The sequence below is a fragment of the Oncorhynchus mykiss genome, chromosome 11 (assembly GCF_057628025.1).
Source record: "Oncorhynchus mykiss isolate SJ-2025 chromosome 11, ASM5762802v1, whole genome shotgun sequence".
In the NCBI taxonomy this organism is placed as follows: Eukaryota; Metazoa; Chordata; class Actinopteri; order Salmoniformes; family Salmonidae; genus Oncorhynchus; species Oncorhynchus mykiss.
In genome coordinates, this window is record NC_143032.1 from 56,131,911 (window position 1) to 56,157,909 (window position 25,999).

Consider the following 25,999-nt stretch of genomic DNA (forward strand, 5'->3'; position numbering starts at 1 on the left):
ATCTAGAACGTCATTGTATACTGTAGCGTTAAGATTTCCCTTCACTGGAACTAAGGGTCCTAGCCCGAACCATGAAAAACAGCCCCAGACCATTATTTCTCCTCCACCAAACTTTACGGTTGGCACTATGCATTGGGACAGGTAGAGTTCTCCTGGAACCAACCAAACCCAGATTTGTCCATCGGACTGTTAGATGGTGAAGCATGACTCAACACTCCAGAGAACATGTTCCCACTGCTCCAGAGTCCAATGCGGCGAGCTTTACACCACTCCAGTCGACGTTTGGCATTGCGCTTGGTGATCTTAGGCTTATGTGCGGCTGCTCGGTCATGGAAACCCATTTTATGAAGCTCCCGACGAACAGTTATTGTGCTGACATTGCTTCCAGAGGCAGTTTGAAACTCGGTAGTGAGTGTTGCAACCGACGACTGATGTTTTTACGCGCTACGCGCTTCAGCACTCGGCAGTCCCGTTCTGTGAGCTTGTGTGGCCTACCACTTTGTGGCTGAACCGCTGTTGCTCCTAGACGTTTCCACTTCACAATAACAGCACTTACAGTTGAATGAGGCAGCTTTAACAGGGCAGAAATTTTATGAACTGGCTCTTCAGTAAGGCCATTCTACTGACAGTGTTTGTCTATAGAGATTGCATGGTGAGCTCGATTTTAGACACCTGTCAGCAACAGGTGTGGCTGAAACAGCCGAATCCACTAATTTGAAGGGGTGTCCACATACTTTTATATATATATAGTGTACCTGGCAGCATGCATCCATCTTGCTAATGACCAGAGTTGACATACTTTAGCCTCGGGAGAGCCAGGTGCAGAGCCGAAATAGCAGCAGACATGGAGCACAAGTCTGCCCCACTTTTCAGCAGTAGACCAAACAAAGTGTTTAGGGGAGTTAGTGTGAAAGAAGATATTTGTCTTGTGTCTAACCCCCCCCCCCCCCTTCTCTCTCTATATCTTTCTCTCTCTCCCTCTCTCTCTCTCTCTCTCTCTCTCTCTGTGTGTGTGTTATTGAATAGGATGGACACATAGAGTTTTCAGAGTTCATCCAGGCCCTGTCGGTGACTTCGCGGGGGACACTGGATGAAAAGCTCAGATGTAAGGAGAGATGACCCCTTCACATCAGGCAGTGCACGTTGACATTTCAGTGACAGGACCTGAGTATTTGTGATCGTATTGTTATGCATGTACAGAACAAAAAGACAGGCTCACAGAAGACTACAAATAAGAGATTTTTAAGTATTGTTTCAATGGTGTTGCCTACGATGTGGGCCCTGGGTTTGGATTACCTTTAGAAAATATTTGGGAGAAATAGTTCTAACTCTGTGGGGGTTCATTCTATCTCAAAACTCTCATGCCACTCCACTCCCCCACACACAGCCGCTCATGTTTAATACCTGAGTAAAAGGTCAAGGCTACATACATTCATCTATCCCCATCTACCTGTACACAATCCCAAAACTACTTTATTTACAATCAGTACTGGGCCTTCACCATCTGTTTTTTTTTGTTGCTGTATTTAGGGGCTTTCAAATTGTATGATCTTGATAACGATGGCTACGTCACACGAGATGAGATGTTAAACATCGTAGATGCCATATATCTGATGGTGGTAAGTTATACAATACCAAAATGTTCCAGTGTCAAAAAGGCTAATGGTAGAATTCACATACAGTATTTTACATTGACCTGAACTATTGCAAGACAATATATTTGCCTTTGTGTTCCAGGGGAACACTGTAGAGTTACCAGAAGAAGAGAATACACCTGAGAAGAGAGTGGACCGTATTTTTTCCATGATGGACAAGGTATACCTCTATTCCACAAATAAAACACTGTAGTAACCCAAAACCACCACCATGGGTTAAGAATTATGTAACTATTTGTTTATAGCTATTTTGCTCTTAGTTGTACAACTTATAGATCACTTTGTTTCTCAAGTCAGTGGCAGTACTATTGTAATGAGCTGACTAGCAACTCCACAGAAAATACCATGTGTATTGTGTTCCTACTGTGTCCCTGTGCTGTAGTGCAGTGAGGGCCGTCTAGAGTTTAGACCTCTTAGCCGTAGCCATCCCAGCATCACTAACAATTCCTGCAGTCTATAAACACCACAGATACCCCCTCCACCACCACAGCCCAGTGCTAATTCCCACTCAGCTCACTCAGGCCCTCCTCGTCCTTGGCTCAGTGAAAGATGAGATGGAGCCTGCCTGGGCATGTTTGTCAGTTCCATACCCAGTGCAAGGATCAGGCCGATAGGACTGGCTTCAGAGCACAGCATCAGTTGCTCAGTCATTTGTATGGGCGGAGGGAAGTGAGCTGACCATTCAAGTGCACTGAACTAGATCAGCCAAGCCATGTAGAAAAGGCCCTGGTATATTACATTAATGGGGACAGAGTGGCACAGAGGTCTAAGGCATTGCATCGCAGTGCTAGAGGCGTCACTACAGACCCGGGTTCGATCCCAGGCTGTATGACAACCGGCCGTCCCATAGGACGGCGCGCAATTGGCCCAGCGTCGTCCGGGTTAGGGGAGGGTTTGGCCGGGGTAGGCCGTCATTGTAAATAATAGTTTGTTCTTAACTGACTTGCCTAGTTAAATAAAGGTTAAATAAAAAATAAAAACATTTACTCATGATTTGTTTGCCCCCTGCTGGTAAGATAGAGTAAAAGCGGCCTGATCTGCGATGGAGATGCTGTTCCGTTGTGCTATATCTTCTCCTGTGTTCTTATTCCAGAATGCTGATGGCAAGTTGACCCTGCAGGAGTTTCAGGAGGGTTCCAAGGCAGACCCCTCCATTGTGCAGGCACTGTCACTGTACGATGGGCTGGTATAGGGCCTAAAGTGTTTAAAGGTGAGTGGAGCAGTGATCATGCAGCATTGAATTCAATACCCAAGTATTGGAAATGTCATAAGGTTGTACATGCTGTATGATATATTCAAAATCATGTTTTATAATAAGAGAAACAAGGAATTGTGTGGTCAATTGATCTGAGGATGACAATGTGTGTTATTGAGAATACTACAGTTTACGAAGTGCAGTATAGTGTAGAGGTCAGAGACTCGGTCTGAAAACAATGCAAAACCGCCATTGTCAGACCACAGTTTGTCCTTATGTTTTATTCAAGTGCCCTCTGCTGATTGCTGGCAATGAAACAGCCATGCAGTGCTCAGAGAGGAGAAAGGGCAGTTAGCTGGTCTATCCTCCCCTCTGTCTAATGTATTCCACAGCCCATTATTGCTGTAGCTGACGTCCTGCTCAACATGTGATAGAGTGTGTTTCAGCTCAATACAGACACTTACATTGGACAGCTTGGGTTTAAAGTAGCACTGCATTTACTTGTTAGTTTTGTGTCTCTTTTGTCAATAGGATCTTGCACTGTTTGTGTCCATGTCTGATTTCATTGAACTCAATGGCGATTATTATTACAGATTCGCAGATGAGTCCAACATGGTGCCATCACACCTGCTATGAGAAAAAAGCATCTACAAGCATCAACGTCCCTCCATGCACCATCCAGAAGGAGACGTGGGGTGAGGAGAAGGGCAAGGACTTGTGTAATACTGCTGCCGTTAATTGCACATATTCATCTGCACTATAAGCATTGAAAACAACTCTGAGCCCTCTGATATACAAAAATGTAAAATAAAAAAGGACAAGAGGGGAATATACACTGAACTTATACATACAAGCAAGGCAGTTGTTTTTCCTTGTGGACTATACTGGAGGATACCCCTTGAGGTGTGTGTGAACTGTGAACGGCGCTCAACAGAGTCAGAGTGGTGTGACTGACACGTGGAGAGCTGTCACATGGCTACCTGAAAGACTACAGCAGGAGACATCAGCAGGCACTGATTGTTTTTGAGTGTTGAGGGAGATCAACTAATTTATAAATCCATGTATATAGGATATACTATAAATAGTCTTGTTATTATGTGTTGCTTTGCTGCGTTTGTTGGAGTGCTGTTCATTAACATGAAATTAAGCGTAATCGTTTTTGAATCAGTTTTAATTAATGGAATGCTTTTTTTCATCCTGCTTCCTGCACAAACCGCTTCCTTGGTTGTCTTTCACATTTTTATTTGAGGAGTAAGTGGTCAGGGAGGGGCTTTCATTTGTAAGGCTTAATTCATTATGTTTGGGTTATGTGCCTCCTATTGTGTTGGATGTATGTTCCGTTTCCCATCAGCACTACTGTCAAGGCACTGTAATGTCTCAATGCCACATTCTAAATGACATGATCAAGCAACACAGTGTAATTCCTCACAGTTGACACATCTCAACTGAGGCTCATTATTTCCTTTGACGTCGTCTTACTCCATCCACCCTGTGTATACACAAAGCTTCAGCCATTGAGAACAAACAGACATACATTCTCGTTGTAAAGATTTTTGCAGGCTGTCTGTTTGAGCCTGTCCTTTTTGTGTCTGTCCTGTGTGTTCAACAGAAGCCATAAATCCCAGCATGTGATGATGCCTTTCCCGTTCAGTCTCGGGTCATTTCAGTCTTACCATTAGGCATTTGTCAGCTTCACTGATTTAGCCTTACTCAAGTGATAAAGATAATTTCCCCCTGTGCTGTCATTTACATTGAACAACACAGAGCACAGAGTAAAATGCATTTTAAAGCTGCAATATGTAACTTTCTGGGCGACCTGACCAAATTCACATAGAACTGTGAGTTATAGACCTGTTATTCCCATTTAAATTAAGTCTAAGAAGCTGTAGACCTGTTCTATGTAAGCTATTTCTATGCTTCCCGTTTGTAAGTTTAGTTTTTGCATCTTTTACTTTTGGTTTTGTACACCATCTTCAAACACCTGAAAATACAATATTTTGGGTTATTGAAAATATATTTTACAGCGGTTAAGATGGTATGATGATTCTCTACACTATACTTGTTTGTTTTGTTGCATAAACTGAAATTGGTCGAACTATTTCAATTTTAGCGACCAGGAAATGTCGGAGCGATTTCTGCAGTGGACCTTTAAATGGCTGCCTTTACATTCTGTGATTGAAAATTCAACCTCAAAGCTCTCTAAACTCAACTTGTTTCCGAAATGTGTCTCAGTTCCCTCAAATACCTGTTTATTCAAAATGGATACAGGAACAGAACTCTGCCAGAAAGTGGTTGAAGTAATTGTTCAATGGAGATTCAGACTTTTTGTTAAACTTAAACATGAATTACCCTGTTATAATGAATTAAGGATTACATTGACTGTAACTTGTTCATTAAACAGTGCTTTAAGACAGTTCATACTGTAGATATGAGTAAATACAGGCCTTAGTGTTGCTTTCCACTTCAAATCCATAATCTACTGCTACACCATAGATTCGCAATGTAAGTTTTTATGTCCTGACCTAACTTCAAGTATTCCTACAGCAGACTAGCACACTTAGAAGAGACCATTAAGAAGTAGTGAGATTTCCTTGGTGTCTGATTTGTGCCATCCCCGTGCGGTTGAAAAACTCACAGTGGTTTGGTAGAGGCTAGCCAGGCCCTCAGCAAGATCCACTGGGCCATTAATCTGTTTAACATTGTCTGTCCATTCTTATCCAACTGGTCTGGATTCAGGAGATATAAGAGCCATTAGAACTGGAGTTACTACATGCCAAAGGAGGACCCAAGTGGGCCAAGCTTATACAGTAAGTCTAAATAGTGACCTGGTAGGTTTAGAAGGAGAACATTTCTTTATCATTGCAGTAAACATCTTTAATTCATTGTGTTCTGGCATTGGTGTTGCAGCAGCATCCCATAAAATGTATTTAATTCTCTTTGATATGCTTTTCTTGGGTAAGCAGAATTGTGGAATATGAGACTGAAATCATGATTCCTTTAGGCACAAAAGTGTGACTCTAAAATCTCTGTCAATTTCTTGACGAAGGTTAAACACTCAACCTGTCTCTGACACCAATGGTTATTTTTTGGGGTCATTAAAATGTTTTCATTCTTGCAAACCCTTTCCTTCCTCTTGTATGGTTGCCTTCTCTCCTCGCCAAACGTCCGATATGCTACATCAATCTCTTGGCTTGCATGGCTTGACACTTCTTTGCGCTCAAATAAAACTCAGTAAGAAATCTTAAAATAGATAAATCCCTGAGAGCGACTGCCTCACCATGTGATGTAATCGAAGTATCCGTTCTTATCAGGATCTGTAATCCGACGAGAAAGGGATGCTTGGCTTCCTCAGCCTTTCCTCTGAAGAAGCATCTGGCATTTCTGTCTCATGTCAAGCCACTGACTCCATTTATGCAACAGCGGGATATATTTATATATACATATATTTTGGTGTCTTTTTTTCCAGAGACAACTAATCTCATGCTATTCTACACATGTTGCAATGAGGCTGAGAGAATTTGTTGCAGTTTTACAAATTATTTCCTATAATTCTATTTTTTTTTACATGGCTTATGATGTGTTCATATCTTACCTGGGAAGGGGGGAGCAACCATAGAGATCCTAAAATTACTAGACAGGCTATGTTATAAACCTTCACATTTCCAAATGGGGTGAAAATGGCAGCCATATTGGTCAGGGAGAAATCCAAACCAGTCTTTTTGGAATTAATGGCATTAGAGGCATAATCCTGATTTTTCTTAAGCAGGAAAATCAAACAAAGGCATGTGATGTATCAGAAATGGTGTAATTTAATGAATGTTAACCTACAATATTGTCCTATAATCCTAAATACAGTTTATACAGGTTTTGTACACATTTTCTGTATATATACCCTCTAAAATACATGTAAACATACCATAAATGTCTAAAACCATAAATGTTTCTTGGAAAGCTGAGAGTGCTATTATATGATACAATACCAGTGCTTGTTGCATTTACAACATTTTAAATCCTATCATCTACTGATTTCAGTCAGTGTATGGCTGTAGATTGATTGCATTGTTTGAATGAAATATTGGCATATTAGCAGTTAACTTGTCAAATTAAACGAATTATTCCTCTGGCTGGCTAATAAATAATAAACATACAGTGCAGATAAATTCTTCAAATTAATTATTTTACACACCATGGTTGACCAACTCCCTGATTATGTTATAATATTTGTGTATATATTTGTTTGGGGGGGTGGGGGCCACAGAGCCTGTGCCACCCCCTTTTTAGGGGATGCAAGGTGCGTGATATGCCAGCTAAACATAAACACTGCTGTTATAATAAAGCTCAAGCCATTTCGACAATGCTGAGTCGTGAAAACAATTCTTCTCCACTGTAAAATTGCTTAAAAGTTGAGCACAATTGCAACTCTAGCTTGGCATAAGGTTGACCGGATCCAGCCATGAGTACCCGGCCAGGAGAATGTGGACGGGGTTGGGCTGGAAGTGATAGCCGGGTCAAGTTACACACAAAAAAATATGCTTGTTCCTACTCAGGACCCTTTTAACACCCATCCCTGCCACCGTTCCGAGCGCTCAGCATACACTACCATTTCTCCAGAGGAGCTGCTTTCTTCAATCCGTCCAAACTTTTGTGCATGGATGTTACTCGGGACGAAATAACGTGCTACACCATCTAGTCTAGATCTACATGTAGGCTATTTCAGTTGAGGCACAACATTTTTCAAAGATTTTTTAGTTTGGTTGTCTTTGGCAATAATTCGATTTCTATAGATACATTTTTGGTGGGGGATGCGCAAAAACGTCTTTTTTTAATGTGTTAATGTTTTAACTGGTTTGTTACGTTTATGAAATCAAACACAGATGCAGTAAATTGAGAATGACCGCTATTATGTTGAAGTGCCTTCTCTTGGCGCTCTTTATTTGCGGGCACAAAGTCCTGACCGACCCGCGAGTTGAGGGTGGCCAGGAGCACTTTGATTCCATGGACAGTGACAGCGCTTCAACCCTGGCATTTGTGTTCGATGTTACTGGCTCAATGTATGACGACCTCAAACAGGTGATAGATGGTGCCTCTCGGATCCTGGAAAAGACCCTCAACCGGAGGACAAGACCCATCAAAAACTTTGTCCTCGTGCCATTTCATGACCCAGGTAAAAAAAATAATAATAATGAAATGTTTCATAACCCTAATTATTTCTTACAAGAGTAAGATATTTAGCATTTTTTTTAAAGACAAATGAGAATAGGCCTACATTATTTACATTAAACAATTGACATTAAACAATAAGGCCTCAATCAGATCAAACATTAAAGGAACTGTCCAGTGTTTCCAGATTTCTATGAAATATGACATAATTACAATAGGAGTGATGGGCCAGCTCAACTTCTTCAGGAGGATGACATATGAGGAAATAGCAAGCATTTTTAACACTTCTGTTTGAGATACAAATTTAAGGTGGGTTTTTTTAAAACAGTTTATTTATTTATTTATGCTTTGGCCACAAATGCAAGTATAGGCACCCCTCTTCCACTCAACCTCTATGGGAAAGCTGGAGCTTGAAAAAAAGAGAGTGCCCTAATGGGGGAGGGTGTTTGAGCCCAGATGAGAAGCATATGCTGTCTTCTGGTGTGTAATTACCCCAATCACCCCCATCCACCCCTCTGGAAAGCCTACCGGCCCCAGTAACCAACCCTGGGTGGAAGGGCTGGATGCTGAGAAGGGGATGGTGTGCTCGGCTTGCTACACTAACGCCACACATTTGATCTGTGTCTAATTTAGTGTGCCCTTGGGGACTTTGTAAGCCTCCTAGGATTGCAAAGAAACAGGGTGACAGTGTCTATGTTGTATGGGCTCTTATGACTGAAGTGGGGACAAAGCCTTAAAAAGCCTGACAAAAAAATGATAGTGGGACAGAGAGGGATCAATAAATACTCCCCAGGTAGTCTGGCAGTCTGACATGTCCACGTATTATCAATGTCTAAAAGTTATATTTGGTAAGCAATGTGATGGCAAAGCTTGAAGCACACACACACACACACACACACACACACACAAAAACACCCACACTGCCCCTAACCCAATCTACGGGCCTCTCCCTCACAGAGTGAACTGTTCTATATGGCAAGCTATTCTATATGACAGACAATATATTCTCAGTGTGTTGATTAATGTTTACTGCTCCATCGACCAGCCCCTGAAGGATTCCAAATAAGTGTCAGATCTTAGTAGGCTGTTATTAGTCACGTTGGGGTCCACTGCAGTATGAGAGGGGCTCAGGTCACCCAACAGAGAGTGCCGACTTCAGCACTAAACACAACTAATGATTACTCCGTTATCATGGGCATTTTGAAGATGGCACAATACCACATGCTATATTTAAGCAGTAAGGCACAAGAGGGTGTGGTATATGGCCAATATACCATGGCTAAGGTCTGTTCTTAAGCACGACAACGCGGTGTGCCTGGATACAGCTGTTAGCCGTGGTATAGCCATATACCACAAACCCCTGGGGTACCTTATTGCTATTATAAACTTCAATTCAGTTTTGGTCATAGCTGCGGTATACCATGGCTTTCAGCCAATCAGCATTCAGGGCTCAAACCGCCTAGTTTATAATATAGCATCTAGCATGTACTGTATGTGATACTTAATTGTCCACCAGTAATGATTTAGGGGACTAGACATTATTTCTGGCATAGGCCCTCAGATCCTCAAAAAGTTCTATAGCTGCACCATCAAGAGCATCTTGACTGGTTGCATCCCCGTTTGGTATGGCAAATGCATCGCACTTGACCGCAAAGCGCTACAGAGGCTGGTGCGGACAGCCCAATACAATCCTGGGCTCCCTGCCATCCAGGACCTTAAGGCTCGAAACATTTCCTAAACATTTTATAAAACTCCAGCCACCAAAGCCATAGACTGTTCACTCTGCTACCATCTGGCAAATGGTACCTGAGCATTGCCTCAGACCAACAGGCTTTGAGACAGCTTCTACCCCCAAGCCATAAAACTGTTAAATAGCCAGTGCCTATAGTAAATTAATGGTACCCAAACTATCTGCAATGGTTCTATCTTGCACTGACCATACGCAAATGTCATGTCGTGTGTATAGGTGGCAGGCAAGTCAGGCGCAGGAGAATCGAACTTGGTATCAATGCAGTAGTTTAATAACGTAACAAAAACACAGCTCCAAAACCAGAGTACATAAAAGCAAAGTGGGTGCGAGGACCCATCGCGCACCAATACAACCTTCACGAACATGAAAAAACAAACCATCTCTGACAAGGGGAAACAGAGGGTTAAATACACAACAGGTAATGAAAAGGATTGGAACCAGGTGCGTATGGAGACAGACAAAACCAATGGAAAATGAAAAATGGATCAATGATGGCTAGAAGACCGGTGACGTCAACCGCCGAGCACCGCCCGAACAAGGAGAGGCATCAACTTCGCAGAAGTCGTGACAGTACCCCGCCCCCGACTCGCGGCTCCAGAAGCGTGTCGACACCGGCCTCGGGGACGACCCAGAGGACGAGGCGCAGGGTGATCCGGATGGAGACGGTGGAACTCTCGCAGCAGGGAAGGATCTAACACGTCCTCCACCAGAACCCAGCATCTCTCCTCCGGACCGTACCCCTCCCAGTCCACGAGGTACTGAAGGCCCCTCGCCCGACGTCTCGAATCCAGGATGGATCGAACGGAGTATACCGGGACCCCCTCAATGTCCAGAGGGGCGGAGGAACCTCCTGTACCTCAGCCTCCTGGAGTGGGCCAGCCACCACCGGCCTGAGGAGAGACACATGGATTGGAGGTGTTAATGCGGTAATTAGGGGGAAGCTGTAACCTGTAACATACCTTGTTCACTCTCCTTGGGACTTTAAACGAACCCACAAACCGCAGACCCAGCTTCCGGCAGAGCAGGCGGAGGGGCAGGTTTCGGGTCAAGAGCCAAACCCTGTCCCTCGGTGTGAACAACGGGGCCTCACTGTGGTGACGGTCTGCGCCAACTTTCTGGCTCAGTACGGCTCGCTGAAGGTGGACGGCGTCCCATGTTTCCTCCGCACGCCGGAACCAGTCGTCCACCGCAGGAGCCTCGGTCTGACTCTGATGCCAAGGAGCCAGAACCGGCTGATAACCTAATACACATTGAAAGGGAGAAAGGTTAGTGGAGGAGTGGCGGAGCAAGTTCTGGGCCATCTCTGCCCGATCCTGGCAATAGGACCTCAGAACTCTCCACCTGCCCATTACTCTCGGGGTGAAAACCTTAGGTAAGGCTGACCGAGACCGAGACCCCAGACGTTCCATGAACGCCTTCCAGACCCTTGACGTGAACTGAGGACCCCGATCAGACAAAATATCCTCAGGCACCCCATAGTGCCGGAAACATGTGTAAACAGGGCCTCTGCAGTTTGTAGGGCCGTAGTGAGACCGGGCAAAGGGAGGAGACAACAGGACTTAGGGAAACGATCCACAACGACCAGGATCGTGGTGTTACCCAGTGAAGGTGGAATATCGGTTCAGAAATCCACCGACAGGTGCGACCAAGGCCGTTGTGGAACAGGTAAGAGTTGTAACTTACCTCTGGGCAGGTGTCTAGGAGCCTTGCGCTGGGCGCACACTGAGCAGGAGGAAGCATAAACCCTCACGTCCTTAAAGTGGGCCACCAGTACCTCCCACTAAAACAGTGCACCGTCCGACCAATCCCAGGATGACCAGAGGAGGGTAACGTGTGGGCCCAATAGAACAGCCGGTCGCGGACAGCAGACGGAACATACAGACGCCCAGCTGGACACTGAGGTGGAGCGGGCTCTGCACGTGACGCCCGCTCAATGTCCGTGTCCAGCTCCCACACTACCGGAGTCACCAAACAAGAGGCTGGGAGTATGGGAATGAGATCCAAGGTCCGCTACTCTGGCATACAGCCGAGACAGCTCGTCTGCCTTAACGTTCTGGGAGCCTGGTCTGTAAGAGAGGGTAAACACAAAACGGGTGAAAAACATGGCCCACCTTGCCTGGCGAGGATTCAGTCTCCTCGCCTCCCGGATGTACTCCAGATTGTGGTGGTCAGTCCAGATGAGAAAAAGGTGTTTAGCCCCCTCAAGCCAATGTCTCCACGCCTTCAAAGCCCTAATGACAGCTAACAACTCCCGGTCCCCCACATCATAGTTTCGTTCCGCCGAGCTGAGCTCCTTAGAGAAGAAGGCACAGGGGCGGAGCTTCGGTGGCGTACCTGAGCACTGAGAGAGTACAGCTCCTATCCCAGCCTCGGACGCGTCCACCTCCACTATGAATGGCAAAGAGGGATCCGGATGAGCCAACACAGGAGCCGAGGTAAACAGAGCCTTCAGATGCCTAAAAGCCCCGTTCGCCTCAGCTGACCACTGCAAGCGCACCGGCCTCGGATAAAACCTCCGGGAGTAGTTGATAAACCCTAAGAATCGCTGCACCTCCTTCACTGTGGTGGGAGTCGGCCAATTACGCACGGGTGCAATGCGGTCACTCTCCATCTCTACTCCTGACGTGGAAATATGATGCCCTAGGAAGGAGACGGACTGTTGGAAGAACAGGCATTTTTCAGCCTTGACGTACAGGTCATGCTCCAACAGGCGACCAAGCACTCTGCGCACCAGGGACACATGCTCGGCGCGTGTATCGGAGTATCAGAATGTCATCGATATACACCACTACACCCTGCCCGTGCAGGTCTCTGAAAATCTAATCTACAAAGGATTGGAAAACAGATGGAGCATTCATCAACCCATACAGCATGACGAGGTACTCATAATGCCCCGAGGTGGTACTAAATGTCGTCTTCCACTCGTCTCCCTCCCGGATATGCACCAGGTTGTACGCACTCCTGAGATCCAGTTTAGTGAAGAAGCGCGCCCCGTGCATTGACTCAATCGCCGTAGCGATAAGAGGTAGCGGGTAACTGTATCACCGTGATTTGATTGAGACCTCGATAATCAATGCACAGGCGCAAACCTCCATCCCCGTTCACGTCTCCGCTTGCGACAGGGGATACACGCGACTCCTGGGAAGTGCTGCGTCTACCAGGAGATTTATCGCACAACCCCCCTGTCAATGGGGCGGTAATTGAGTTGCCTTCTTTTTACAGAAGGTGAGAGCCAAATCGGCTGTGGGACCCCCCTTATGTCACCATACACAAAGGAGCGGTGGCCTCCCTGATATACCCTGACACCTAATGGTTGACTATCTAAGGAGTGAACGGGGAAGGGCACATCCACGGGAACAATGGGGATCCCTAAACTATGAGCTAACACTTTAATAAAGAAATTCCCAGCCGTGCCTGAATCTACTAGCGCCTTATGCTAGGAAAGCGGGTAGAGAAAAAAAATCAGGAAAAGTGACAGACAAACATATGTGCAACACAGGGCTCTGGGTGAGAATGGTGCCTACTCACCTGGGGTGACGCCAGAGCGCCCTGCTTGCTGCCTTGATTCCCAGAGGAACCAACCCAGCACCGACCAGCAGTGTAACCCCTGCGACCACATATAGTGCATGAGCGGAAACGGTGTGCAGGGAGACCGGAGGGGGTTTCCGCTCCTGCTCCCTCCCAGCTCCATGGGTATCGGAGAGGGGGTGCGGGAGGATGGAACAACCAGACCCAGATCTGGACGTCCGCGAGTAGCAGGCAGGTTGTCCAGCCGGATGGACAGGTCCACCAGCTGGTTGAAAGGGAGGGTGGTGTCTCTGCAGGCCAGCTCCCGACTGACGTCCTCGCATAGACTACATCGGTAATTGTCGATCAGGGCCCTGTTGCTCCATCCAGCGCCGGCAGCCAGGGTCCTAAACTCCGGGGAAAACTCCTGGGCGCTCCTCGTGTCCCGCCTCAGATGGTAGAGGTGCTCACCTGCCGATCTGCCCTCGGGTGGATGGAAACGGCGGGTGAACTCCTCAAAATGTTCCATCGCCGTTTCTCCCTCTCCACACACGGAGCTGGCCCACTCCAGGGTGGACCGTAAACCCTGGCAGTTGGCAGCAATTCCGTCGTACCCCTGTGGCACAGATAGATGGATCCCACTGGGCTCAGGCGGGAAAGGGGTGCTCAGGATAGACCCCTGTTGTGCTGGTGGAGGCGCTGGAAAAACTGTCTCTCCCAGTGGTCCCTATTCTGGACAACACGATCCATGGCGGCACTTAGATGGTAAAGCTTCTCCGTATGCTCCTGGACGCGCTCCTCCATCTCCATGGCCGGGGTACCTTCTCCTGCTGACTTCATATATTGGTCAGAGTTTCTGTCACGTCGTGTGTAAGGATGGCAGGGTAGTCAGGCGCAGGATAATCGAACTTGGAGTAGTTTAATAACTTAACAAAAACACAGCTGTAGTACATAATAAAAGCAAAGTGGGTACGAGGACCCATCGCGCACCAATACAACCTTCACGAACATGAAAAAACAAACCATCTCTGACAAGGACATGAGGGGAAACAGAGGGTGAAATACACAACAGGTTATGAATGGGATTGGAACCAGGTGTGTAGGGAGACAAGACAAAACCAATGGAAAATTAAAAATGGATCAATGGTGGCTGGAAGACCGGTGACCGCCGAGCACCGCCCGAACAAGGAGAGGCATCGACTTCGGCAGAAGTCGTGACAGCAAACCATATACACAATCACTCACACACACTACATTGATACTCCAACACAAACACACATACATACACATTACACACACACTCACACTCACACACACACTTTTACACTCATCATTTGCTGCTGCTACTCTGTTCTTTATTTTAATCGTATTATTATCTATCCTGATGCCTAGACACTTTACCCTGCCTTCATGTACATATCTACCTCAAATACCTTAATATTATTATTATCTATCCTGATGCCTAGACACTTTACCCTGCCTTCATGTACATATCTACCTCAAATACCTTAATATTATTATTATCTATCCTGATGCCTAGACACTTTACCCTGCCTTCATGTACATATCTTCATCAAATACCTCATACCCAAGCACATTGATCTGGTACTGGTACTCCCTGTATATAGCTTCATTCTTGTGTATTTTATGTTATTCCTCGTGTTAGTATTTTATTTTTGTGCATTGTTTGGAAGAGCTCGTAAGCAAGCATTTCAAGGTAAAGTCTACACCAGTTGTATTCAGCGCATGTGACAAATGCCATTTTTATTGGATTTGAGCAGCATGAACTGCTGTTGAAATTATAAGTGTAGTACCTCCATTTAGCTATTATCTCCAGAAATCATGGATGACTGAGGACTTTAATTACTCTATGTGGCAACTACAACATCCTTTCCCCCATTTTGATTATGTTCCAACAGCTAAAAAAATAAATAAATAGGAAAGACCTATAGTTTTCATAGTAGATCATCAAGCACCCTATCATTTTTTCTGTGCAACAGAGTTCGCTTTTTAATTATATGTTAATAACATCCACATTATGGTTTCTCCTAGACATTGGCCCTGTGTCCATCACCACTGACCCAAAGAAGTTCCAGCAGGATCTGCAGGAGCTGTTTGTCCAAGTGTGTACCAGAACCAAAGCCTGATACAAATTTATAGCTATACCATCTCTGCCAGAACATCCGCCAGACTCCATATGATAGGCTTAACATACTTTATATCAATCTGTAGACCAGGAAGGATATAGAATATACAGGATATGTAGATATGCAGACTGCTTAGAATATGAAGCCAATAGTCTCTACAGTCAATACAGTATAAGTTTCTAAACTAAATAGGATTATGGTTAGGCTACACAGCACAGGTCTTTAGACTATGCATAGTGATGCATTTCCTGTTCCTATTGAGGCCCTCAGTGATGGTGTTGGATCAATTGTCTGTGTGTTGTCTTCTCTCAGGGAGGTGGAGACTGTCCAGAGATGAGTATAGGAGCCATAAAGAAGGCCCTGGAGGTGTCTCTACCAGGCTCCTTTATCTACGTGTTCACTGATGCCAGAGCCAAAGACTACCGCCTCAAACGGGACGTACTGCAGCTGGTGCAGCTCCGACAATCACAGGTAATGATTGCACTCTAGAAAATGTTGTTTGGTTGACACAACTGCTAGGTTGCAGGTGTTGGGTCACTTAGTTGGGTTGTTTTCTTTAACCTTTAAAAGTCTAGCCCCATAGAAATGCATTCAATAACACATGAATAAATGGCTGATGTAACGGCTGTTTTTGGTGGCGCAGCGTGGTAAGCGCAGCGTGGTAAGTGTTCATATTTTTAATAAAACAACTGAACACTGAACAAAACAACAAAACGACAAAGGAACAGTCCTGTAAGGTGACGAAAAACACTAAACAGAAAATAATCCCCCACAACTAAAATGGGGAAAACAGGCTACCTAAATATGATTCTCAATCAGAGACAATGAACGAGACCTGCCTCTGATTGAGAACCATACCAGGCCAAACACATAAACACAACATAGAAAAAAGAACATAGACTACCCACCCCAACTCACACCCTGACCAAACTAACACAAAGACATAATAAAGGAACTAAGGTCAGAACGTGACAGCTGAAAAGACAGTACATTTTCTTTTTTAAAGAAATAAGGTTTTGAAGTGTCTGTCCTATATCTAGGAGAGATATTTTTTGACACATATTTAACCCCTTATTTTTGTTATTCTTATTAAACAACATGCTAACTCTAAATCAGTCAGGAGCAAGCCAGGTAGCCTAAGAAGGAACGGAAGTGAATTATTTAGGCTACGTTATTATTATTTCGAGGCTATAGCCTGCCATTTAAGAAATCAATTGTGAAGCATTTGTGACATGCTACAGGCTGGAAGCAACACTCAGCATGTCAGCAACACATCAACAACAGCACTTCAAAAACATGGCTATAAATGTTGCAATAAGGCTGTATAAAATTTAATTAATTACTTAGTATTAAATAATAATGAATCAGAAAATGCCTTATTAGACTATACAGTCATTCTACAGTGCCTTTGAATTCACTTTCAGATACACGAGTTTGGCCAGTCTTTGGTTTGAGGATCATGCGGTGAGCTATGCATGCCTAGTTTGTTAATTTAGCCTAGCAGATGCTCTTATATTCCCATGCCCTAATCACTGTCAACACAAATGTATTTTATAACAGCAATATCATGGAATAAAAAATTATACATTACAAAAAAGTTACAATGGCGTATAGGCCTACAGTACCTGATGATACGCGGCTGCTGTGTTAAACAACAAATTGCTTTTTCTTGAATGAATTGATGATCAGATACTTCAGTTGCAACTGGTTCGGTTGCGCTACAGTTTTACAGTTGATAGACAACTTTAGCACTGTTTCAAACTTAGACTATCCTCTTTTTTAACAATAGCCTGCATAGAAATCAAAATGTCTGTGGTGCTGCAGCATACACTCATTCATTGTCATGCTCTGTTGTGGTATTAAAACATATTTTACTTGTCTCCGGTCATGTAAAATGACAGAATTGCATGAAATGCGTTTATAAAATAAACATTTCCCTTGGATCGCTAATAACATGATAGATTCATGCAGTGTTTTTATTATAATGATATCTTTTCACCCATACCCTTGTCCACGATGGTCTGCATATCCACAACCTTCTGGCTACTCTGCCATGTAATGTTTACAAAACGAAGAACAGTTTCTAAAAGTGGATATCTAACTCTCTGGACTGGGTTTCCCCCCAAAAACATTGTAGCACTAAGATAGTCTTCCGTCCATTTAGTGTCAATGGAATTAAGATGATCTTAATGCTACGATGCTTTTGTGAAACCCTGGTTTGTCCTAGGAGTGAGGGTAAACGATAGGCATGTTCTCTGCTATTGTCACGTTCTGACCTTTATTTCCTTTGTTTTGTCATTATTTAGCATGGTCAGGGCGTGAGTTGGGGTGGGCAGAATATGTTTGTTTTTCTATGATTTGGGTATTTCTATGTTTCGGCCTAGTATAGTTCTCAATCAGAGGCAGGTGTCATTAGTTGTCTCTGATTGAGAATCATACATAGGTAGCCTGGGTTTCACTGTGTGTTTGTGGGTGATTGTTCCTGTCTCTGTGTTTTGCACCAGATAGGGCTGTTTTGGGTTTTCACATTTCATTGTTTTGTAGTTTATTCATGTATAGTTTTCCTTTATTAAACAAACATGAATCATCACCACGCTGCGTTTTGGTCCGCCTCTACTTCACCCGAAGAAAACCGTTACAGAATCACCCACCACAACAGGACCAAGCGGCGTGGTGAAAGGCAGCAGGAGCAGCGCGAGGAGTACTGGACATGGGAGGAGTTGGATGGAAAAAGACCCTGGGCACAGCCTGGAGAATATCGCCGCCCCAAAGAAGAGCTGGATGCTGCGAAGGCGGAGAGGCGCTGGTATGAGGAGGCAGCACGACGGCGTGGATGGAAGCCCGAGAGTCAGCCCCAAAAATGTATTGGGGGGGGCACACAGGAAGTGTGGCGAAGCCAGGTAGGAGACCTGCACCAACTTCCTGTGCTTACCGGGGGCCTGGAGAGACCGGGCAGGCACCGTGTTATGCTGGGAAGCGCACGGTGTCCCCAGTGCGGGTGCATAGCCCGGTGCGGTACACACCAGCTCCGCGTATCGGCCGGGCTAGAGTGGGCATAGAGCCAAGTGCCATGAAGCCGGCTCTACGCATCTGGTCTCCAGTGCGTCTCCTTGGGCCGGCTTACATGGCACCAGCCTTGCGCATGGTCTCTCCTGTTCGCCTGCATAGCCCAGTGCGGGCTATTCCACCTCGCCGCACTGGCAGGGCGACCGGGAGCATGCAACCAGGTAGGGTTGGGCAGGCTCGGTGCTCAAGAGCTCCAGTGCGCCTGCACGGTTGGGTCTATCCGTCACCACCTCCACGCACCAGCCCTCTGGTGGCAGCCCCCCGCACCAGGCTGTCTCTCCGGCTCATCCTTACAGGTGCTCCCGCCTGTCCAGCGCTGCCGGAGCCTTCCTCCTCTCCAGCGCTGCCGGAGCCTTCCTCCTCTCCAGCGCTGTCGGAGTCTCCCGCCTCTCCAGCGCTGCCAGAGCCTTCCTCCTCTCCAGCGCAGCCGGAGTCTCCCGCCTGTTTGGCGCTGCCAGAGCTCCCGACCCTCAGTCCAGAGGCGCTAGAGCCCCTCATTCCAGAGGCGCCAGAGCTACTCAGTCCAGCGCTGCTGGAGCTTCCCGTCTGCCCAGCGCCATCTGAGCTAACCGTCTGACCAGCGCCATCTGAGCTACCCGTCTGCCCAGCGCCGCCAGTCTGCCCAGCGCCGCCAGTGCCGCCAGTCTGCCCAGCGCCGCCAGGTGCCGCCAGTCTGCCAGGTGCCGCCAGTCTGCCAGGGGCCGCCAGTGCCGCCAGTCAGCCAGGGGCCGCCAGTCAGCCAGGGGCCGCCAGTCAGCCAGGGGCCGCCAGTCAGCCAGGGGCCACCAGTGCCGCCAGGGGCCGCCAGTGCCGCCAGTCAGCCAGGGGCCGCCAGAGCCCCTCTGTCCCGAGGCGCCAGAGCCCCTCTGTCCCGAGCAGCTGCCCCTCTGTCCCGAGCAGCTGCCCCTCTGTCCCGAGCAGCTGCCCCTCTGTCCCGAGCAGCTGCCCCTCTGTCCCGAGCAGCTGCCCCTCTGTCCCGACCAGCTGCCCCTCTGTCCCGACCAGCTGCCCCTCTGTCCCGAGCTGCCCCTTTGTCCCGTGGGGTCATTGAGAAGGGAGACCATGGTTAGAAAGCCACGGAGGCGGACAATAAGGCGGACCAAGACGATGGGGAAGTGGGGTCCGCGTCCCGCGCCAGAGCCGCCACCGCGGACAGACGCCCACCCAGACCCTCCCCTATAGGTTAAGGTTGTGCGGGGGGGGGGTACTGTCACGTTCTGACCCTTATTTCCTTTGTTTTGTCATTATTTATTATGGTCAGGGCGTGAGTTGGGGTGGGCAGTCTGTTTGTTTTTCTATGATTTGGGTATTTCTATGTTTCGGCCTAGTATGGTTCTCAATCAGAGGCAGGTGTCATTAGTTGTCTCTGAGAATCATACTTAGGTAGCCTGGATTTCACTGTGTGTTTGTGGGTGATTGTTCCCGTCTCTGTGTTTTGCACCAGATAGGGCTGTTTTGGGTTTTCACATTTCATTGTTTTGTAGTTTATTCATATATAGTTTTCCTTTATTAAACAAACATGAATCATCACAACGCTGCGTTTTGGTCCGCCTCTACTTCACCCGAAGGAAACCGTTACGGCTATCTTTGTAAGTTTTCAAGGAGGGTCGGGTAAAATATATTTCACTGAATGTAGGGCCATCCATTTTTATTTCAGAGAGGTCCAATTTTCTCCAGGCACCCCTCATTATAAATAACGTACAGTCTCTTACAGAAGTGTACGTGTTCAATAAAAGCCTATATAAATCCCTTTGCTGGGGTGCAATAAGGTGGCAGATCCTTATTATAATATTCTGGAAGAATGTGGAAAATGCCCCCCAACAATTATACATTTGCAGTATATACAATTAACATAATGAACAGGAATTACATTTACGATCACAAGGTGGCCAATAAGATATGTCAGGGCCTACGCCGCCAAAATTTCCTACGGATTATGTTCAAAAATTCCAAGCTAGCAGGTCAATCCCGCATGAAGGTAATAAATACCCAAATGATGGTTAAATGAACCCATGTTTGGGTAATCACACAGCCCAACTAGCTCAGTCAAAATAACCCAGGATGTGTCCGTCCAATATTTACCCAGCACTGGGTTACCAAAAAACCCAAATTAAGTTGTTTTTCACCCAGCATTTTTTAGAGTGTGATGGCAATGTATGATAACAGTATTCTCATGAAAGTTCAGTAGTAATAACCATCCACCGCTGTCTTCTGTGTGCACCCAGGTTGTGTTTGTGCTGACTGGGGACTGTGGAGACCGCTCTCAGCCTGGGTATAGAGCCTATGAGGAGATCGCTGCCACAAGTTCTGGACAGATCTTCCACCTGGACAAGCAGCAGGTCAATGAGGTGAGATTCAGAAGAGGAGAGTCATCAAACTCATATACAGTACCCGTCAAAAGTTTGGACACACTTACACATTCAACATTCTACATTTTACGTTGTAGAATAATAGTGAAGACATCAAAACTATGAAACATATGTAGTAACCAAAAAAGTGTTAAACAAATCAAAATATATTTAAGATTGATTACAGCTTTGCACTCTCAACCAGCTTCACCTGGAATGCTTTTCCAACAGTCTTAAAGGAGTTCCCACTTATGCTGAGCACTTGTTGGCTGCTTTTCCTTCACTCTGCAATCCAACTCATCTCAAACCATCTCAATTGAGGTCAGGTGATTGTGGAGGTCAGGTCATCTGATTCAGCACTCCATCGCTCTCCTTCTTGGTCAAATAGCCCTTACACATCCTGGAGGTGTGTTGGGTCATCGTCCTGTTGAAAAACAGATGATAGTCCCACGAAGCGCAAACCAGATGGGATGGCGTATCGCTGCAGTATGCTGTGGTAGCCTTGCTGGTTAAGTGTGCCCTGTATTCTAAATAAATCACAGACAGTGTCACCAGCAAAGCACCCCCACACCATCACACCTCCGCCTCCATGCTTCACGGTGGGAACCACATATACGGAGATCATCTATTCACCTACTATGCGTCTCACAAAGTCAAGGTGGTTGGTACCAAAAATCTAAAATTTGGACTCATCAGACCAAAGAACAGATTTCCACCGGTCTAATATCCATTGCTCGTGTTTCTTGGCCCAATCTAGTCTCTTCTTCTTATTGATGTCCTTTAGTAGTGGTTTCTTTGTAGCAATTCCACCATGAAGGCCTGATTCACGCAGCCTCCTCTGAACAGTTGATGTTAAGATGTGTTACTTGAACTCTGTAAAGCATTTATGTGGGCCGCAATTTCTGAGGCTGGTATCTCTAATGAACTTATTCTCTGCAGCAGAGGTAACTCTGAGTCTTCCTTTCCTGTGGCGGTCCTCATGAGAGCCAGTTTCATCATAGCACTTGATGGTTTTTGCAACTGCACATGAAGAATCTTTCAAAGTTCTTGACATTTTCCGAATTGACTGACCTCATGTCTTATAGTAATGATGGACTGTCGTCTCTTTGCTTATTTGAGCTGCTCTTGCCATAATATGGACTTGGTCTTTTACCAAATAGGACTACTGTGTTCCTCCCCTGCCTTCTCACAACACAACTGATTGGCTCAAACACATTAAGAAGGAAAGAAATTCCACAAATTAACTTTTAATTGAAATGCATTCCAGGTGACTACCTCATGAAGCTAGTTGTTGAGAGAATGCCAAGAGTGTGCAAAGCTGTCATCAAGGCAAATGGAGACTACTTTGAAGAATCTCAAATATAAAATATATTTTGATTTGTATAACACATTTTGGTTACCACATGATTCCATATGTGTTATTTCATAATGTTGATGTCTTCACTATTATTCTACAATGTAGAAAATAGTAAAACATGTAAAACATCTTGAATGATTAGGTGTGTCTAAAATTTGGACTGGTACTGTATATTTTTTCAATCACACTCATGAGGGTGTGCTGAGTCAATGGTCAACCATAAGTGTGATTTTTCTGTAAGAATTGTAGGTTTTTAGTCTCTTCAGGACATCTGTTTAAAAAATACAGGCAGGTTCAAATGAACACATGGTGTATGGAGAATATTTGAAATGTAAAAGCAGTCGAAAGAATAGCAATATGAACCCGATATCACTCATACATGTAATCATAGTGTATTGTATTGACACACATCAAATATTTTTACAGTGCATATTAATCGTACCAGGAACTATATAATAGTGGTGAGTGATGACTTTATCTCAGCATGTAACTGAACCACAAATCTTGGAAACCTAAGTCAACGGAGCTCAATAACTCACAGTCAAACTTAAAACAAGACAGAGTTTCCTTTGGGAGAGACACTGGTATCCTGCATGTCATCAGAGGAGACTGGAAGGTGGCCCACTGAACCCCTGAACCCAGCTCTCTATGTGTGTTTTTTTGTGTTTCTGCCTTTCTTTCAAATCATGTCGGCCTTTATGTATTCATCTGGTTCTAATAACACTTCATAACCTCCCCAGTTCATTGAGGAATGTTTGAATGTCAGAACCACATTGCAGGGCATAGCTGTGCAACAGTATAATGGTTAATAATGAAGAGCTGTGGGACTACATTCACACCATCAACAGAAACCGGTCCTCTCATCGTGGGCCCCAGCTGGCCAGAGTGTGGATAGTGCTAGACCAGGTTGGATTGCCTTTACATGTTTTAAAGTGACCACTCTCACCTTTCAAATGTTATGCTAAATGACAAGCTCTCCACTCATTTAGCAAGGATCAACAGAACTACAATCCTATTTCAGATGTACAGTACTCCTGGGTGGCATGGTATTACTGAATTCATTTAAATCCTTGGAAACTGCATACCTCAAATCTAACTAAAATCTCCCCTCTTAATATCAGTTTAATAAAGTGTGGCCAAATCAAATATACACAATCTTTTGTGGTCTCGGGCAGAGATGTGGAGAGAAAACAGACTGCTTATTTTACTCTCTAACACCAGGATATGGTCTGTCATGGCTTCCCTCTTTCTTTCCAACACAGCTGCCCTCTTTAGCTGGCTCCAAATCCATACACAACAGCTCATTGTGAAACCTTGTGTGTTACACTCCTTAAACTCTTAATACTTAACTTGTTGTAATCACGGGAGCAATCTGTCAGTAAGCCCTCGGGCAGAAAAAGAACACTAATGCGCTGTTTAAAACCTCTTAAGGATCTGCCCCTTTTTTTCTCCATTTTTTTTGCCTATAATGACATACCCAAATCTAACTGCCTGTAGCTCAGGCCCTGAAGCAAGGATATGCATATTCCTGGTACCATTTGAAAGGAAACACGTTGAAGTTTGTGGAAATGTGGAAGGAATGTAGGAAAATAACACACAATAGATATGGTTTAAAATGTATATATCTTTTAAATATTTCACCTTTATTTAACCAGGTTGGCTAGTTGAGAACAAGTTCTCATTTGCAACTGCGACCTGGAATAGATAAAGCAAAGCAGTTTGACACATACAACAACACAGAGTTACACATGGAATAAACAAACAGACAGTCAATAATACAGTAGAATAATCTATATACAGCATGTGCAAATGAGGTAGGATAAGAGAGGCAAGGCAATAAATAGGCCATGGTGGCAAAGCAATTACAATATAGCAATTAAACACTAGAATGGTAGGATGTGCAGAAGATGAATGTGCAAGTTGAGACACTGGGGTGCAAAGGAGCAAGATACATAAATACAGTATGGGGATGAGGTAGAGTGGATGAGTTATTTACAGATGAGCAATGTACAGGTGCAGTAATCTGTGAGCTGCTCTGACAGCTGGTGCTTAAAGCTAGTGAGGGAGGTAAGAGTCTCCAGCTTCAGAGATTTTTGCAGTTCTTTCCATTCATTGGCAGCAGAGAACTGTAAGGAGAGGCGGCCAAAGGAAGAATTGGCTTTGGGGGTGACCAGTGAGATATACCTGCTGGAGCGCGTGCTACGGGTGGGTGCTGCTATGGTGACCAGTGAGCTGAGATAAGGCGGGGCTTTACCTAGCAGAGACTTGTAGATGACCTGGAGCCAGTGGGTTTGGCGACGAGTATGAAGCGAGGGCTATCCAACGAGATCATACAGGTCGCAGTGGTGGTAGTATATGGGGCTTTGTTGACAAAACGGATGGCACTGTGATAGACTGCATCCAATTTGTTGAGTAGAGTGTTGGAGGCTATTTTGTAAATGACATCGCCGAAGTCGAGGATCGGTAGGATGGTCAGTTTTACGAGGGTATATTTGGCAGCATGAGTGAAGGATGCTTTGTTGCGAAATAGGAAGCCGATTCTAGATTTAATTTTGGATTGGAGATGTTTAATGTGAGTCTGGAAGGACAGTTTACAGTCTAACCAGACACCTAGGTATTTGTAGTTGTCCACATGTTCTAAGTCAGAACCGTCCAGAGTAGTGATGCTGGACGGGCGGGCAGGTGCGGGCAGCGATTGGTTGAAGAGCATGCATTTAGTTTTACTTGCATTTAAGAGCAGTTGGAGGCCACGTAAGGAGAGTTGTATGGCATTGAAGCTCATCTGGAGGTTAGTTAACACAGTGTCCAACGAAGGGCCAGAGGTATACAGAATGGTGTTGTCTGCGTAGAGTTGGATCAAAGAATCACTAGCAGCGAGAGCGACATCATTGATGTATACAGAGAAAAGAGTCAGCCCGAGAATTGAACCCTGTGGCACCCCCATTGAGACTGCCAGAGGTCCGGACAACAGGCCCCCCAATTTGACATACTGAACTCTATCGGAGAAGTAGTTGGTTAACCAAGAGAGGAAATCATTTGAGAAGGCTGTTGAGTCTGCCAATAAGAATGTTGTGATTGACAGAGTCGAAAGCCTTAGCCAGGTCAATGAATACGGCTGCACAGTAATGTCTCTTATCGATGGCGGTTATGATATCGTTTAGGACCTTGAGCGTGGTTGAGGTGCATCCATGACCAGCTCTGAAACCAGATTGCGTAGTGGAGAAGGTACGGTGAGATTCGAAATGGTCGGTAATCTGTTTGTTAACGTGGCTTTCAAAGACCTTAGAAAGTCAGGGTAGAATAGATATAGGTCTGTAGCAGTTTGGGTCTAGAGTGTCTTCCCCTTTGAAAAGGGGGATGACTGCGGCAGCTTTCCAATCTATGGGAATCTCAGACGATACGAAAGAGAGGTTGAACAGGCTAGTAATATGGGTTGCAATAATTTCGGCAGATCATTTTAGAAAGAGAGGGTCCAGATTGTCGAGCCCGGCTGATTTGTAGGGGTCCAGATTTTGCAGCTCTTTCAGAACATCAGCTATCTGGATTTGGGTGAAGGAGAAGTGGGGGAGGTTTGGGCGAGTTGCTGTGGGGAGCGCAGGGCTGTTGACCGGGGTAGGGGTAGCCAGGTGGAAAGCATGGCCAGGCGTAGAAAAATGCTTCTTGAAATTCTCAATTATTGTGGACTTATCGATAGTGACAGTGTTTCTTAGCCTCATTGCAGTGGGCAGCTGGGAGGAGGTGCTCTATTCTCCATGGACTTTAGAGTGTCCCAGAACTTTTTTGAGTTTGTACTACAGGATGCAAATTTCTGTTT

The 25,999-nt window shown here is 45.4% G+C and overlaps 2 protein-coding genes and 1 long non-coding RNA gene across 4 annotated transcripts in view; 2 read left to right on the forward strand and 1 right to left on the reverse strand.

Annotated features, from left to right (window-relative positions):
* Positions 1-7,010, forward strand: part of LOC110535962 (neuronal calcium sensor 1) — a 32,875-nt gene extending 25,865 nt beyond the window's left edge. Inside the window, exons 6-10 of the mRNA XM_036935793.2 lie at positions 1,027-1,105; positions 1,531-1,619; positions 1,738-1,815; positions 2,749-2,865; positions 3,444-7,010. Coding sequence (XP_036791688.1) covers positions 1,027-1,105; positions 1,531-1,619; positions 1,738-1,815; positions 2,749-2,847 — 345 coding nt within the window. The 3' untranslated portion in view covers positions 2,848-2,865; positions 3,444-7,010. The remainder of the gene's footprint in view (positions 1-1,026; positions 1,106-1,530; positions 1,620-1,737; positions 1,816-2,748; positions 2,866-3,443) is intronic.
* Positions 1-25,999, reverse strand: part of LOC149979634 (uncharacterized) — a 237,291-nt gene that overhangs the window by 97,402 nt on the left and 113,890 nt on the right. The gene's annotated exons all lie outside the window — the stretch shown is intronic.
* Positions 7,195-25,999, forward strand: part of LOC110535063 (hemicentin-1) — an 84,755-nt gene continuing 65,950 nt past the window's right edge. Inside the window, exons 1-4 of the mRNA XM_036935794.2 lie at positions 7,195-8,014; positions 15,320-15,390; positions 15,727-15,885; positions 20,706-20,828. Of these exons, the coding sequence (XP_036791689.2) occupies positions 7,741-8,014; positions 15,320-15,390; positions 15,727-15,885; positions 20,706-20,828 (627 nt within the window). The 5' untranslated portion in view covers positions 7,195-7,740. The remainder of the gene's footprint in view (positions 8,015-15,319; positions 15,391-15,726; positions 15,886-20,705; positions 20,829-25,999) is intronic.